The 17,800-nt window shown below is 43.7% G+C and overlaps 1 protein-coding gene across 1 annotated transcript in view; it reads left to right on the plus strand.

The window, feature by feature from the left end:
* LOC115320125 (neprilysin-1-like) overlaps positions 1-17,800 on the plus strand; it is a 96,866-nt gene that overhangs the window by 50,019 nt on the left and 29,047 nt on the right. Inside the window, exons 8-14 of the mRNA XM_042290840.1 lie at positions 9,565-9,657; positions 9,739-9,869; positions 10,732-10,969; positions 15,707-15,805; positions 15,878-15,955; positions 17,624-17,632; positions 17,705-17,736. Coding sequence (XP_042146774.1) covers positions 9,565-9,657; positions 9,739-9,869; positions 10,732-10,969; positions 15,707-15,805; positions 15,878-15,955; positions 17,624-17,632; positions 17,705-17,736 — 680 coding nt within the window. The remainder of the gene's footprint in view (positions 1-9,564; positions 9,658-9,738; positions 9,870-10,731; positions 10,970-15,706; positions 15,806-15,877; positions 15,956-17,623; positions 17,633-17,704; positions 17,737-17,800) is intronic.

Consider the following 17,800-nt stretch of genomic DNA (forward strand, 5'->3'; position numbering starts at 1 on the left):
CACATACTTGATCGCTCCTCTGGATGTCTGATGGACCTTCTCCAACGTTTTTAGCCTCATGAAATCATTCAGGAGCAGATTCAGCCCGTGAGCAGCACACTTGATCGTTGCGATGTGCGGAAATTTGCGTGTAACCATTTGACATTCCGCTCGCATGTTGCTAGCGTTGTCCGTGACCAGTGCCACTACCTTTTCACTTTCGAGGGAATCAATGACATTACGTATTTCGCCGCAGATATAAGACGCAGTGTGCCGGTTTGTGCCTGTTTCAATTGACGTGTAGAACACTGGCTGCGGCGTAGCTACGACAAAGTTTATCACCGATTCCCCTCGAATGTTGGTCCACCCATCAGTCAGCAGTGTGAGGCACGTAGTGTCTTTCAATGTCTCCTCAAAATTACTTTTCACACGCTCCTACTCTGCGTCAAGTAGAGGCCCGCTCAATAGGTATCGGCTAGGCGGTGTGTACGATGGTCGAACCATCTTGAAGGCCGCTTGACAATATTCGCTTTCCGCTAAGGAGAATGGCGGGTTGGCTGAGTACATCGCCTTAGCCAAAGCTGCGTCAATTTGGTTTTGAAGCGCATGGGTTATTTTGTCAACAAACGAAGAAATACTCGCGTATTTTTTTGTCGACGTAGATTCCGCTGCGCGTCGGCTAGCCTCTGACTCACTTGATGTGAGCACTGATGAGCTCCCAGAGAGATTTTTTTTTTTTTTTTTTATTTTGCACACGTTTGCTTGACGTCCTGAGGACACTTCTTGCACGACAGCAGATGCCTTTGTAAGGCGTTTAGCATTCGGAAATCCGTGCGACACTTGGCAGTATTTACATACTGCTTGTGTTTTTCCCGCGGTCGACGTTTGTAAGACTTTAAAATGTTTCCAAACGCTAGACTCCGAACGAACCATGTTGTGAAATTCTTCACGTTGCGCGTTCTCCGATGAGATACACGTTGGCTGAGATCAAGGCTGAGATAGTTTAGATCAACACCATATGAAAATGGCGATGGCGATTTCTGGCCGCGATTTCATTGAAGTACGCTTTGTATTCGCAAAACAAAACCGAAACCCGAACTGCACAAAATATGATATTGTGAAAACATAATTGTGAATGGAGATTGTTATATTTTTTCACGTGTTCAGCCATCTGATGTAACAAAAAAAAAATTCTCGCACAATTTTTTACGGTTCCGTGTGATGGGTTGTAGTAATAAAAATAGCTCATAATTGGTTGTAGTAGACAATTTCCACAACGTAAGATGTTTGAAAGTGTTGAAGCGCGCGTGAAACACATCGTCAAAATCACCGAAAAGTTATCGCTTCGACGAAATGAAATATAAAAATGCCATTTCAAAAAGTTACAGAGCTTGTAAATTTGAAAATGACAACTTCAATTATTGTCTGCTATTTGCTTGAGTTATATTATTGTTTTCCTCAGTAGGACTGCTCAAGATAGTGTTACTGTGAAGCAAAAATGTGACTAAAATTTTTGAAGTTTTTTTTCAACTTTTGGCTTTTTGAAACAAACACAAAAAACCGGGTTTTTTTCCGAATTTTTCTGGTTTTTTTTAACACAATTGCATCTCTATTCGGGACCGAACTATGATTGCAACTCGATACTGACTCGACACCCGACAAAGAAAGGTTGGACCGCCACTGCGTAGCTCCCACGAACTGTTATAGCTCAACGGTGACGTAAAATCGTGTCACAATAAAAATTACATACTAATTACAAAGTGTTGCGAAGGTAATCCCTACAGCGTTTCTTTAAGCTCCATATAAAAAAAACAAAAAACAAGGAGATAGAATCGATAAGAGTCCCTTTTCGACGACAGCGTTCGTCATCGCTGCCTCGGAAAACAAGGAGATGACAAGAAGAAGAAATGTAATATTGAGGTCAGCGATCAAACTAAAATACGGGAAAGGTCAACAAGGGTCGTGCGGACGTGTACTGCATTAAGAAAGCCAGCCGGTCGTGGGCAGGCATCCTTGGCCAATGACCGTCGGAGCAACGCTGCGCCGAGTCGGAGTGCCTGCCAAGCCTATATTCTGCCGAGCTGGCTTGCTCGGTGGGATTGTTGCCTTTATTGGTTTTCCCGGGTGTTTGCGGACCCAGCGTTCAAGTTCGCCGCGCTCGGTTTCAAGTACTTCCTTCTTTTTTCTTGCTGCTTGAAAGCGGGACGCGTGAGAAGAGCACGTAGAAAAATAACTGTATGTTGGTCGTCGCGACCAAATAACTGAGCGACGTGACGTTATCGGGCACGTTGATTTGATCGTAGAAAGTGCGTAAGACAGCTCCGGAGCTGTCGCAGGATTCCGTCGTAACCTGCGCGAAAGTTAGGAGAATTTTGTTTCGTGAATCTGGCCTCTGTTCTTTAGCGCATGGCACTGCGACAATAACAAGCCGCGACCGCCGCTGCCCCCCGCTCCAACACTGGACCCAAAAACCTACAACAAGCTCTCCGCAACACAGAAAAAATAATAATAATATCTCTGCTCGTTTTTACATTTCCGGCGGTGACATCACGGACGTCAAAATAAGTTACTATTTTATTTTTAAGGTAGTCGTCACCTGCCCCGTACCGACCTCCGAAAAAGGCGTCCCATCTACTGACGCCACCCACGCACGCCTACCTTCGCACGTAGCTACGTCTGCTGGTCTATCGCAGCGACGCAGTTTGTGCAAGTTTCGTCTGCTTTAAAGCCACCGGAAGAGTACGCGTATGGAAGTTGTACAGGACATCGGAGCGTAAAGGTGAGCGACGCCGAGGCGGAGGCTACGGCGAGGTATTAGCGGAGCGGCGCCCTCCTCCGTTAGTCACCTCGTCCTTGCTCTACTAGGTACGATGCTAGCGCTTGGGGACTGTATTTACTGCGCATAAAAAATATCGAACGAGAGCAAGTGCGTTTGTGTGCTCTCACCACTCTTCCTTCGGCGGAAAGGCGCGCGGCTCGCTGGCTTGTCTGTTGCCTGTTCTCGGCTGCTGGTCACCATGTTTTATGAGGAACACGCTGAGACCTGTTTCGCGGAGGGCAGGCACGGTTTATCGTGTTAAAGTTTCCACGGCACCTCATCTGTAGGCAATAACACACATGGCTTCGTGTAAAACGAACACGTTTTGCCGTGTCCGCTATGCTACAGGAGCTATACAATGCATTTTCCATAAAGCGTACAAAGAAGTATTTATCAAAGCTTAGTGATTCCAGAAAATATGATGCAGTGTGAAGTATAACTTTACGGTATTTTTTTTATATATTTAGAATAAAAGAAATAACTTTACTTCCACATCCAAATAAATATAGAATACTATAATTGTTTATGTTTGCTATGCATTTCCGGGTAAAAACACATTCACGTGAAGGGTGCCACTGCGCCTGTCTGTAGAACCTTCGATACTCTCGGTGTACGAAAAGATTGTGACAAGCCCAGATATTTTATCCTCCGCGAGGATAACGTTTCGTAATTCTCGTATGGTGATCAGATAAAGATTATAAGCGATAATCAACTAAAACAGTAGGTTAAGTATCTCGCGAAGGAAAGTGAGATATAAGATGTCCCTGAATTCACAATGAGCAGTTTTTGAGGAATCGAATCCGGCACTTTACGCTAAGGCGTTTCTCACTGTACCCATTTAATAAAATTTCTTTCAAACAGATCCGACTTTCTGCGCTACATATATCTCACAGGAGCCGTCTGTTGATGATTTGCACAGCCGCCAGGCGTGCCAAGACTGAATGCCAGGAAAGGCGCTCACCGTCAGTCACTCTACTTTCTTTTTTTGCCGATACCCAACAGTTTTATTTTTGTCCAGATGCACAAGAGGCACGCCTTTCAGTTTCTCCCATAGAACGCTCACCATAGTCCTGGCCGTCTGAATTGCGTTTAGTGAACGTTCTCTCAGGATGTTCAGCGTGGCCTGGGGCTTCACAAGTCCGCCAACTCCGTCGCATGCACTTTCCGATGTCCAGAAGCAGATAATAACCACTGTGCTTGTGGGCACTCGTTCTGTGAAAACTAGTGAAGCTTGTGGCATTCGACTTCCGCCGCCCGCCGCAGGTGATCGACCAGACGACTCGTTCCGTGGACTCAGGCAAGGTTTATTACCATGACTCAGACAGGAGCCCGGTCGAAACCAAACAGTCAATTTCTCCTGGCCCGGCTCTGCCGTCTAATTTCTAGGCGGGTGTGGGAACCGCCCCGTCGTTGGTGAGGGCACTCGCCGCTGCGTGGCGGGCTGAGCGCCCCACAAGCTGGTAGCGATTTTTGAAATGACTGGCGGCGTCATCACTTACGTATGCACGTCACGTACGAATGTACCTCAACGTTGTCTTCAACCTACTCTTCCACTTTTTCTAGAGCCAAGAAAGCGTTTGTGGCGTCGTCACACAGGTCCTCAATGATGATGGCAAAGCTGTTTGTAGATTTTATTGTCATCACTACAAATGTAATTGTCGTAACTTTGTTTTCTCCCAGTAGTATGCTTGAACTTCGTCCTTAAGCACGATACGCTCCAGTTTTCAGCAAAGTCAAAATGAAAGACAATGCATCGCGTTGCGTGCATTGCTGGTCATCGTAGATCGCGTTACCTTGCGCTTGTCGGATATGGTTGTGAGATATCCAACCTTCAACAGTTACTTGAACCACTTTTAGGGAAGTGTCACGATCCCATTTCCTTTAAATGTCGCCGAACTCCCATGTTGCAAGCACAATCTATTTAAACTCTGGAATATGAAGTTCCTCGAGTGTAAGACACAAATCTTTTGGGCAGTGATCACAGTCTACTTAAAGACACAGACCTATTAGTGAGTCGTACAGTGTTGAATGTTGAGCCTGTAACGTTCTCTAGAGAAGCAATACAAAGGCAATAATTGGCGCAGCGCACACAAACGCACACTTACTGGCGTGGAATACATTTACCACATCTAGGGCGCAAGGAAAAACATTTCGTTAGCATAATGCTGGAATCAGGAAGCTTGTCTTTGTATACACGAAAGGCCTCACAGATTGAGCATGTCATGAAGTGCTTTGGCACGAACGTCTTCTCCCCGTCGAGCATGGCAGAGATCACGTCCTTCTGGTCGGGACCTTGGCGCGAACATTGTAGCTCGTCTTTCGTAAAGTACTCTGGGGCAGCAGACACGTTCTCAGGGCTCACCTTGCGCCTTGTGTCAGGATCCGGCTCATACCACACGCCATGCTTTTCCTTACCTAGAGCGTAAACACTGTCGCTATGTTAACCTTTCCTAGGTTAACATGGCGACAGTGTTTACGCTCTACTATTGTATTTAGGCGGGGTTCGAGTATTTGGGGATTCTGCTGTCTGTCGGTGTGCCCCTTTGTGCCTGATATTATTGCCCGTGAGGCCAGCGAGTGAGAAAGCGACAGAAATGACAGCTCAGTAAACAGGCATCGGCGGCCATATTTTGCTGGTTGAAGTGGACTCCCTTATCTTTGACAGCGAGCGGAAAAATACGAAAAAGGATTCTAATGGCCGTTTTGCCAAGACCAGCGAGAAGTGTCGGCTGCTACTTCAGTCAGCTATTTCGCCATAATCGTGATCTTCGCGAGGAAATAAATTTTGCTAGCCACAGAACACTATGACGCAGGTAGGGAACGTTTGCATATGTTTTTATTCTAGGTATACGTTAGGGATATATATAAGAGAGAAAGGGATGGAGATAGAGGGGAAGAGAGAGGAGCATACAGTGTCATAGGACAATAAAGTAAACAAAGTTCCCAGTGGTCGATGGCTGCATGATCTTTTTTCGGATCACAAGTCCGTAGTATGATACCTCCTTCTATGCCGTGATTTCTCCTCACTTTTACTGTGTGAACCATTGCTATAGTTATCAATGGCCTCGTCTGAATAAAATATATAAAAGATGTGTGTTATTTTCTTGAAACTGGAACTCAGAGTCACTTCTCGCATAGGGCACTGGTAAGTGTAGGCTTTGAAGAAGGACCCTCTTTTGGGGAGTAATGTCTCTTTTATCAATCAAATATTGTAACATATCTTAATATAAAAATAATGCCCAAATAGAATATGACAAGGTACCCAAATTTAAAATAAATTGAAGGTGGTGTTTTCTTCTTTTTTTGTTTTTTGTTATTCGCATTTGAAGTCTTCGTTGTTTGATTTTTTCCCATGTTTGACTAGATATATCACGACTTTTGTACTACTAAGATGCCCTAATATATATATATATATATATATATATATATATATATATATATATATATATATATATATATATATATATATATATATATATATATATATATATATATATATATATTAAATATTAGCTCTATATATTTAGAATACTGTCTGCAAAGTATATGATGGTGATTAAATTATTTCATGAGATGCAGGCCTCAAAATTTTGCCATTGGTCGTCCGAGCAGGCAAATTTGGGATTTTTAGGAAAGTAATTATAATTTAAACAAAATATTATTACTATATATTACAAGCAAACTGTATCAAAAGTTTGTTTTTGAAAAGTATAAGAATTCTACTAATGTTGCCGTTTTAGTTATTCAATTTCATACGTGCCCCCTCCATCATTGCGTGTTAACGCAACCATCCACCTCTTCACGCTGAACGACTTTTCCTGTCCCCAATTTATTTTTTCTCGTCAAGACTAAGGGTGGATTTGTTTATGCCAGACACATATACATACAATTATATACAATGGCATATAAAAATATCAGTTTATTTAAAAATGTCGACCAGCCACCGTTTGGTCGATCTTCTCTGAAATCACCACTGAGCATTTTTAAGTGGCTTCTTTCTGCCGCCAGTTACTCCGGATGGGAGCTACAACAACACCACCTCCATGCAACGAAACAGACCCACAGATTCCATCCTAGAGTAGATACAGTGGCGCTTTTGAGCCCGAAATACGTCACGTGAAACTGCCCTGTATATTGTTCTGCTGAGTCACGCGACCCGATGAGGTCATGCTGTTTGCCATGTCGTAGCGCTTTTGTTTCTATCTCTCAAGCTCTAGCGAAAGCACAAGGCATTTTTTTACAAAACAAAAGAAACTATATGTTTCTTCCTTTAAAAATAAACTGGATGTTTCTTTTGGGAAAAAAAAAACAAGATTAAAAAATATATAGAGGGGGCACGCTGGTTGCTTGCTAGGAATCGCGTAAGATGACGGCTATCTGCGTGCTTGTAGTAGTAATCTTGTATAAAATAAGGACGGAAAACAGTGAGGTCACCATAAAGTCAACTTAATAAACCAGTGTTTACGATACTATATTATCAATCTAGCTGAAAAGCGAGCAAAGTGTCCTCAAATATATCAATATTTAGGTGTAGGCACCAAGATATTCGATGTACCCAGTTAAATAAACTACGTTAAGGTTCTATACGCCTCGCAACCCCCTATCTGAGCGTCGTCTGCTCCTTTGCAACGTCGTCTGCTCGCAACGTCGTCCGCGACTGTCTTACCTTTCCTGCGACTTTCGGAAGTGCTGGTCTTTAGGAGCGAGCTCGACTTCGCCTTTCAGAGAGTGCAGACGAAATAACTCGAGCGGTACGTCGTTTTTGTCTACCAACTAGCAGACGCGCATCAAGGAGGGAAGTCAAAGGACTCACTGGCGAGGTGTCCCGAGGCGCCGAGGTTTGTTTGCTAAGAACCGAGAGGTGAGGGTGGTTAGTGTCCGCAAGTTCCCTCCCAAATACATTTTCGCTCCTTTCGTGTGCGGCGAGGCTCCTCACTGTTTAACGGCGTCCGCGGGTTGGCGCAGTTAACGTCGTCTGCTTTATGTCTGCTTGTCAAAGCGATGGCTGCTTTACCTTTCCTGCGTCTATCGGAGATTCACCGCTTTTTCACCGGCGAGAGTCACCGCTGCCTCGGAAAACAAGATGACAAGAGGAAGAGATTGACCTATTAATCTAAAATTGAGGTCAGCGATCAAAGTATAATACGCGAAGGGTTAACAAGGGTTCACAGGGGTCGCGCGGGCATATTCCATTCAGCACGCCAGCCGGTCGTGGGCAGACGGTCTTGGCCAAGGACCGTAGGAGCAGCGCTGCGCCGAGTCGGAGTGCCTGCTAGGCCTATCTGCCGATCTCGCTTGGTCGGGGTCAGTGGAATCGTGGTCGTTGGAGCATTTCCCGGGTGTTTGTGGATCCAGCGTTCTTGTTCGTCGCGGTTTATTTTAAATACTTTTTACTTTTTTTCTTGCTGCTTGTAGTCGGGACGCGTGAGAAGAGCACGTACAAAAATAAACGTCCGTTGGTCGTCGCGACCAAGTAACTGAGCAACGCTGTCGATCGTGCTGATTTGATCGTAAGTGCGTAAGACAGCTTCGGAGCTGACGTAGGATTCCGTCGTAACCTGCGCAAAGCGTACTATAATTTCGTTTCATGAATACGAATTCGTTCGTACGTTTTGTCTTACATTTTTGGCGTAAGATCGTTTCGTGAACGTGGCCTCTGCACTTCCGAAAGTCGCAAGAAAGGTAAGACTGACGCAGACGACGTTGCGAGCAGACGACGTTGCAAAGGAGCAGACGACGCTCAGATAGGGGGTCGCGATCAGCCAATCATGGCTCGGTGTTCTGACGTCACCGCTACCCCCTGCGCAAGAAGCAGGCGAACTTGCCCTCCGCATACATCAGGTTATGACTGAGGACATATAATTGGTGACACAACTCAATCGAAAAAAACGTGCCGCTTAAAGGCCGACGACCAGGCTTGAGATTCTGCAAAGCAGGCGGTCCTCCTCACCATGGAAGAGGAGGAAACAAGCAACGGTGGGCAGGGTAGAAGAGGGGAGGGGACGAATAGAGTGAAAAGTGGAAAGCGCGAAGTAGTCGTCGGCTTTTAAGCCATAAATGTTTAGAGATTGGTTATTTTAAAGCTGTCTTTTTTTGTTAAGCCACATTGTCAAAAAACGCAATAAAAAAGCGTCTAGCCTCTTTTTGAACAAGAAAAATATTCCAACGTAAGTGTCTTTAATGTCCCCTAATATTACTAAACTTCTTCAACGTTTGAAGCTAAGGCCAACGCCTTTCGAAATTAATTACCACACCTTTCTAAAAATATTGTTGGCGTTCACACAATATTACGAGTGCAATATGCCCAAGACGAACTTAATTTTTGCAGTGCTGCAAGCCGGTAATGAGTAGCGCCTTATATAAAGAGGGTTCGGCCATTCACTGGGATGGCCCACACACAATGAAATAAAGTGTAGTTTGTCGGAGGTGGGTTGTACATTTCTACCAATACATCCTTTGGTCAGTCACGAAATTTGCCAGGGGTAGAAGTGGCCGAATATTCTGAACACCAATCGCTTAATTTGTTTTAAAATCACGGCAGTTGAAGGTAACGAAACCTACTATAAACTATGAGATACAATCTAGACAATCAAAGCATCTCTTAATATCGACTCATACATGATACTCCAAGCAAAACTTCTCAAGTACAACTAATGTCCGGCTTTGTAATATTAATCATCAAAATCATTTAAAGCTGTAAGATGCAATATTGGCGTTTTTTAAAATTTTCCGTGTTCACCGGATGATCACCTGCTCTTATAATCCAGCTCCAGGCAAGAAGTGACGAATCTACAAGCCCACCTCAAAAGGAGTCCGAGCCATCCACGAAGCTGAAAGACATTGATAGAAAATTAGAATCAGTAAGCCTTACATTATAAATAGCTAGCTGAGATCAGGTGTACGAGTCGGACGGAATCAGATATGTTATTCTGTTTTGCCAGGAAGGGTGGCTTCAGCTTCTAAAAGATATCTTCCAAGATGCGTCAGTCACCTTAAACGGAGAAGAGGAGGTGAATGCTTTCAACGACGGATTCCTTAAGGGAGCTATGAAGTTGCTTAATGAAACATCTGGGTAAGAAAAAAGGCTTTGCAAGGTGTTTTAACGCTCAACAGAAGCCGTCATAATTGTATAAAATTTAAAAGCGCTAACAAAGACGAGGACAAAAAAAAAAAAAGGAAGGCGAACAGGACGAGCGCTCGTCCTGTTCGCCTTCGTTTTTTGTCCTCGTCTTTGCTAGCGCTTTTAAATTCTACATCATGAACCAACTCGCCCGCTTCGCCACTTTAGTTCACGTCATCATTGTGCTGGAACTTTGTTTAAGGATATGTCTTATGTGCTTTTCTACTAAAGACTTACAGTTATCTTCGACAACTTAGAATAAAATAACAAAGTTGTAAATAAAATATTAAGCCAGATAAGAGCTAACATAACAGTTACGACCGCCTCTCAAGTTTTCCCATCTCATAATGAATTGTCGTTACTTACGGTTTTTCAAACCAAGTTGTCCTATTGGCCCGATGATTTATCGAGTCATTTTTCTGAATATTGAATTCTAGAGTTGATTTATAAGTAATAATTACACAAAGTATAAGTGTCTAAGGCACATTTAAGCTATGTAAAGAATATTGTGCGATAACGTTTCCACAGAATTACAAATATTCGTGCTATTATTAAAATAAAATTTTAAAAAAAAAACACTACGAGGCACCGGGTCTTTTAAAACTTTGTATTGCCTAGAATATTAATAAGGAGCAAATGACATATAAACATTCTGCTTGAATCAGGATGACATTTAGCAACTTTCTCTGAATTTGGCGCAATTAAAAAAAAAAAAATACAAAACCCGCATATTTGAGATGGCAAAGTTTGGGCTTCGGAATTGTAAGTGAATATGCGACGCAGAAATAATTGATCTTGTTTTTTTTTTCCTTAGGGTAATAGTGAACAACTATTTTGGATGGAAACTTCTGTCTAAATTGGGTCCGATTGCTTCGCATAATATGACAACACTCAACTTTAATTTCAACAAAGTGTGGAGGGGCCTCCAGGGACCGGAGCCGCGATGGAGACATTGCGTCAGCGCAGTGAACGATCCGTATGACCCCATAATCGGCAACGGGATCGGAAAGCTGTATGTGGATAAGTACTTTAATTCAACGCAGAAGAAAGATGTGAGTACGACCAAATATCGTGAATAGTTTTGTAATATTAACCTCGCACTCAAGCTAGCAGCTATGTTAGGTTGTTCTACCCTGCACATTTATTGGAAACGTACGACGTGTCTATAGCGACGTGGACCGGGGGAAACGTGAATAAGGATGCCGATTGCTGGTATTCTACATGCTGAAGAAGATTTTGGTTTTCTTATGCAGCCGACAGAAGAGAGTTAATAAATGTTTAGGCTCATGAAGTAATAAATAAATCGAATAGAACTTTACTGGTACGTAACGCAATTACATAAAACAGCAGAAATTTAAAGTAAATGTAACCAACTGCCGCGTATGGTACACGTAATTTAACATTTACGAGACGGATGCTTTGGCGTCAAAGGTCCTCCCGCGTACATTGACGACGCTGGCTACCCTTACAAAAAGCTGTGGTGCTTTTCTCTTGAAAGGCTGCAGGGAAAAGTCATCAGATTATATAAACTGTCATTGCCTTTCATTTGACATTCTCTAGCTTTTCTGTTGACTTTCTTTTGAATAATGGTCTACTTCTTAATAAAAAAAAGTCAACAGACTTTTTGTCACCACCAATATCCTTCTTTTGTAGCTTTTCAAATGAAAAACTACAGCCGTGTAAAAAGAGAAAAAAATCTTTATAGCATAGCTATTTATTAAACAAAGTTTTGGAAGCTTACTATGGCTTTCCACTCTGCTCCCAAATCGGCTGCAGCAAAATGACGTAAAAAAGCGAATATTTTTCTATTTGTTTTATTTAGAATTTTGGTTTTCGTTAGGAAATGGTGTCCCTCTGTGCATTTTAAACCAGCTACTTACATACCGCAACTCCGGAATAGAAATAAACAGAAACAAACACCAGCAGTGAACAACGTAATCACAGTCCCGTTAACAGCTCCAGAGCCTTATATAGCCTACATACTGAAGGTGATCAAATGGCCGCTGACCACCTAGGCACTTATTAAGGTTCCAAGTATTCGATCTTCTTCTCGGGAGCCTGCCGAAGGGAAAACAGTTTTTTGGAGTGTGAGGACAATATCTTTGAATAAAATCATTGGTACAGCTAATAATATTATGGCGCAGTCGCTAAACCAACATCCACATTACGGCTTCTAGAAGAAATGTTATCGTTTCTCTGCATAGCACCACTCAGGACGATGTCAGTCAAGGCAGCTTCTTCATATTAAAATGGTTATTTTGTTTATTATACAGGTTGTCTACATTAATATGGTTATTAAAGTCACAAGAATCACCTACAAAGTGAGAACGGCAGGGCATGTCTTTTGAACGCCTGGCCTCCAGCACACGCCCCATGCCTTTTGTCGTGCTTTTTCTGCACGTGCGCGCTCGGGGTGCACGAACGCCGAATTGGTGTCAAGGGTGGTATGCTCGCGCTGGAGGCGGGATAACTGAAGCTGCTCCCTACCGTTCTCACCTTGTCAGAGTCTATTGAGAAACTTAGTGACTTTTAACATCTAGTCGAGGTGTACTATGTTCAATAAAAAGTCAACAGAAAGTTTGTAGCAATTCTATTGACATTGCCTACAGAGAATCAAGTCAACATTTTCAGCATTTTCAGTAAACAGAACGTCTGCACTCATACTGATGACACTGTCAAAAAGAAGTAAAAAAAAGATCAACGTAAAGTTAATAGAAAATTAATAGATTTTCTTTTGACTAAGATTGAAAAGAATCATCAAAAAAGTTTCAACACAAAATCAACAAACTTTCTGTTGTCCATGTCAACAGAAAGTCAAAGTCAAAAGAAAGTAATCAGAGTCAAGAAGAAGTCAACAAGTTTTCAATAAAAAGTGAAAAATCATTTTTATATGGGTAACTTGGGACCGGACAGCAGGGGCTGTTTCGCACGACAGCAGTAACGCGGCACACCGCGGGAAAAAAGGCCCCCGTACGGGGCAGTTCAGATTCAACAATCTCCCGCCCGGCCAAATATCATGTCAGTGCGCCGAGGCCTGTCCTATCCAATCAGGGTCTAGTTAGAATACCAATGCCAAATGCACTCTCGACCAATCGGGCGAGCGACACTACCATCACCGGAAGGCCAAAGTGTCAGCTCCCAATTTCAGGTAGACGGCTCAGAGCCTAAACAACAAGACAGGAGCCCTGGTTTCATTTTGTTTAAAAAGCGCACAAGCGACAAGGAGAAAGTAGAGAACGATCACGAGAGACAAACGCTCACTCGCAACTGGCAATTTCCCTCTCTTTTTTTCCCTTGTAATAGAGGGAGCACCCTCTCTTTAGACAGGTGCTCCCTCTATTACGAGGGAGCACCTGTCTGTCGTGTTTATTCTATTCAATGTCCTCACCTTACGCGTGTCTTTAAGCAGGATGAATTCCTACCAACTAGCTCAGTGTTCAACCCTTCTAGAGCCCTGGTTTGTTTCTGGCCGGCAAGAATAAAGTGACCTTGATGATTTAGGCGAGAATCACCAAAACGTGCCTCACGAGGAAACGTTTTCCGCCACAACAGAGCGCGAGCTTTAGGTACGTTAAAAAGTAGATAAACTGAGAACTTGGCCTACACAGCCGAGTAGACAAACGCATGGGTTTTGTAAACGCAAGCGCAGCGAACGACCACGCAGGATTCCAAGAATACGGAGAACACTTCCGGTGTTTCACCCAACACTATGGCTACGTTTACATGGATGCGACTGCAGCGCATTGGATCCAGTTAACGAATCGAATCGGCCCATGTAAACAACTCGGATCGAATCGGATCGGGTCCGAACCGATCCGCTGGGACGGGGTGGTTTGAGATGGTCAATCCGAATCGAGACTCTCCATGTATACGCTAGCGGATCGGATCGAGTGCTCGAGCGAGGGATTACGGGAGCTTTGCTTTGCATGCCGCTGGGCAAACCGGACGCCTCGGAAACAATCTGAAGGTCACGAGGTTTGCGTTGTGATCCTTCGACACGAGGTGCCGCTACTGGTCGATCCGAATCCATGTAAACATAGTGGTTGAAGTGGATCCGATTCGCTAGCTGGATCCGATGCGCTGCTGTGGCATCCATGTAAACGTAGCCTATGTCTACATCTACTGGTAAACCTCTGTCGCGCTCGGGTCCCCCGAAATCCCCCCCCCCCCCCCTTCCCCCTTTTCCTAACCGATGGAACATAATCCGAGGTCTTTGCCGGCGTGGCTTGCGTCCGCGACCCGCGCCTATGGCTACGTTTACATGGATGCGACTGCAGCGCATCGCATCCAGTTAACGAATCGAATCGGTCCATGTAAACAACTCGGATCGGATCGGATCGGATCCAATCCGATCCGCTGGGACGGGGTGGTTTGAGATGGTCAATCCGAATCGAGACTCTCCATGTATACGCTAGCGGATCGAATCGAGTGCTCGAGCGAGGGATTACGGGAGCTTTGCTTCGCCTGCCGCTAGGCAAACCGGACACCTCAAAAACAATCTGAAGGTCACGAGATTTGCGTTGTGATCCTTCGACACGTGGTGCCGCTGCTGGTCGATCCGAATCCATGTAAACTTAGTGGTTGAAGTGGATCCGATTCGCTAACTGGATCCGATGCGCTGCTGTCGCATCCATGTAAACGTAGCCTATGGCACTTCGTCAGGTTTACAAGGAGGCCTGCCCATTGAAAAGTGTACTTGAGTGTTCTGCTGGCTGTGTAAGTTTGTGTGCCCGGTAGCCCGGGTGCTTTGGTTAAAGGTGAAGACTTCGGCTGTGGGAAAGATACAACCAGGGTGTAAGATAGACAGGTGGGGAAACGGCCCATAGAAGCCTACTGCAGCGCCGTGACCGGATTGTGTACTCGTCTGCTTGCGGGTACCCCCGACTTGCGACAGATGGCGCTTCGGCAAGAGGAAAAAAATCGGAATCGGATTTGCGTGGAACTCTATGGGAGAGTGCGCAAAATAAACCGAGAGCACGAAAGTCCTCCATTAAAAATTTACGAGAAACCATTTCCGTCAGTTTAGCCGGTCGCGATCGGTCGCTTACCCGGAGCGAGAGTTCGTGGTGCTCCACATAGATGGCGCCACAGAAGAAGAGAAACCACAGGGGGACACAATGCGGTCGCTCATTTGGCTCTCGTTTCCCCACCTGTCTATCTTACACCCTGGATACAACCTAGTCCGTGATGAACGAACTGTAGGTTCAGCACGTACCGGGACCTATGCGGAGCGCAAGTTGGTCTGCTTCTCTTGCAGGGGTTGTGATGACGTCAGAACGCTGAACTCTGATTGCTTCTGTATGAAGGATAGTGGGTAGACCTTGAGGCAGCTTGCTTTGAGGCATCAAGAAGCAGGCGCATTAGCTCTCCGCATAAACAAGTTCATCAAACAAAACCCGATCTCGGCGGGTAACAGAGTTAGTTTACACCAACTCTGTTAAAAACAAAAACGACAGATATTCAACATTAAAAAAATCATGACAATGTGGGGACCGGTAAGCAGTAGCTCATTATAGCACAACGTGTTCATGACTTTCAAATTCTAAACTGATAGCCCAAAATATTTTATTTTATTTTCTCCTTGAAAAATAGAACCGTTACAAACTACATTGACACAAATGATTTAAAATTGATTCGTACCGTGATTTTCAAGCAAGCACGTTTAGAACGGAAACAACATACTTTCATTCTTTAGCTGCGTGCAGCGAACAATTGTGTGAAATTTGAAACGTATATTTCCTCAAAATTATTTTTTTTTTTTCGGGTCAGAAATATGCTTCTATTTTCAGGTAGATTCACTTGCCGAAAGTGTTAGAGAAGCTCATTTAGCTGTTATTCAAAATACGATATGGATGGACAATGACACTAAAAAAGAGGCAATAAATAAGGTAAGTTTGCTCGAAATCAGATGTAAATTATTTGCTGGATTCACAGAAGTAATGTTTATTGTTTGCTTTCAGTTCAAAAATGTGGTTTTTAAATTAGGCTACCCCGAAGACATATATCAAGAAGATGTCTTAAAAGACATGTATAAACACGTGAGCATATTGAAGTACAATTTTATATACATGTGTTCAATATGTCTGAGTAGTTCATCACATAGATAAACACAAATACATTTAACAGTTATATCAAAATTGAATTGTCCCTCAAATTTGGGTTTTGCTCTTGGAATAAATTTATTTAAAAAGCCTCTGACACGCCGCAAAAAAAAAAAAAAATTCTTTTTCATGCTAGGCGTTGAAATGGCATGTCAGGACATTACAAAAAAAAAGTGTTTCACTATAGAATTGCGTAGTTTTTTTTATAAAAAATAGAAATACGAGGCCCAATTCAAAGTTCCCGCCAGTGCACTGTGACGTAGCAGTGTACCGCAAGGTGTCGGGGCGGTCAGAAGGGAGGCATCGACCTACGTTACTAAAAGTGAGTTCGCAGGAAGTCACGTGAGTTTCACTCCTCGTGCTCTCCGCGACCGTGCCTAAGACTTTTTTTTTCTGCTCTTTGTACGAGCAATTGTAGAAGACGAAGTTTCAGTTCTACTAGCTCTTTATCGCTGCACTGTTGATTAGTTTGCGTGCTGTAAAAGTTGAGGACGAAGAGTCAGTGGATCGACGTGATGGAGGTCAATGATGAAAGCGTTGCGAGTGCAAGCCAGTGTACGAGTGCACACCGTCAGTCCGATGATACAGAGCTATACTGGGCATAAAAGAAACTATCAAGTTTTGAAAACAAAATTTTTAGAACGCTCGCAGAAATTAGGATTGCTAGCGTACGACACGCCCAATTGCATTGCTGAAGGTTCGGACACCGAGGTCGTCGAATCATCGCATACTCTCTAGGCTGAAGATGCCTGCCGTTTCTCACAAAATGCATGCAGTGTGATCTCTTCTTCAGTTGCTGAAATACCGGCACAGTCCCTCACACAGCACCTTCTCGGCATTGTAATTGATTACGTCAGTTCACTGACTCCTCTTCTTCTACCTTTACAGCAACATTAAGTGACGAACAGCAAATAAAAGAAACCTTGTCTGCTTGGATCTCTCGTGGAGGTGCGGGGAATAACAAAAATATTTAAAAAAAATATTCCACGCGCTCGTGGTAAGCACGAGGAGGGATAAAACTCACGTGACTTCCGGCGATGCCTCCCTTCTGACCGCCCCGACACCTTGCGGTACTGTTACGTCACAGGGCACTGGCGGAATTTTTTAATTGGGCCTCGTATTCCTATTTTTTATAAAAAAAAACTACGCACCTCTATGGTGAAACAATTGTTTGCAATGTCCTGACATGCCATTTCAACACCTGGCATGAAAAAAATGTTTTTTGTCTTGTCAGGCTTTTTAAAAGCAGCCTAAAGCCGGAGTCACACTGCTTATACATCATAGAAAAGACAGCCTGCAGACAGATTCGAACGGGAGTCACCGCGATATCCTTGCTTCGAATGCCGCAGAGCAATGAGTTCAAGGAGGAAACTTGGTACTACGAGGCATTCGAACCACGGATACTGCTGTGACTCGTGTTTGCAGACTGTCTTTTAAATGATTTATGACCAGTGTAACCCCGGCTCAACACTTCTTACTGAATTAGCGCCATTTTTGTGCAATGCGGGAAAACAAACATTTGATGAGGAGACTTATGAAATATTGTTAAAAGCGTTAAAGAACAAATTTAAGTGGATGTAACGGGCCTTAATGTGTTTTATGCAGGTTGGGAACGTAACACCAGATGACCCTTTCCTTGATATTTACCTGAGCTTCAGAAAAAACAATGCTATTCATAAATTACAGAAGGTGCACTGTCCCTACAATCGGAGTAAAGAGTAAGTATACATTTTTTTTTTCAAAAGAAAACATTTGCACGTGTCCCTGTACACCACTGCAGTG

Source organism: Ixodes scapularis, unplaced genomic scaffold, assembly GCF_016920785.2.
Source record: "Ixodes scapularis isolate PalLabHiFi unplaced genomic scaffold, ASM1692078v2 PGA_scaffold1__304_contigs__length_218370807, whole genome shotgun sequence".
In the NCBI taxonomy this organism is placed as follows: domain Eukaryota; kingdom Metazoa; phylum Arthropoda; class Arachnida; order Ixodida; family Ixodidae; genus Ixodes; species Ixodes scapularis.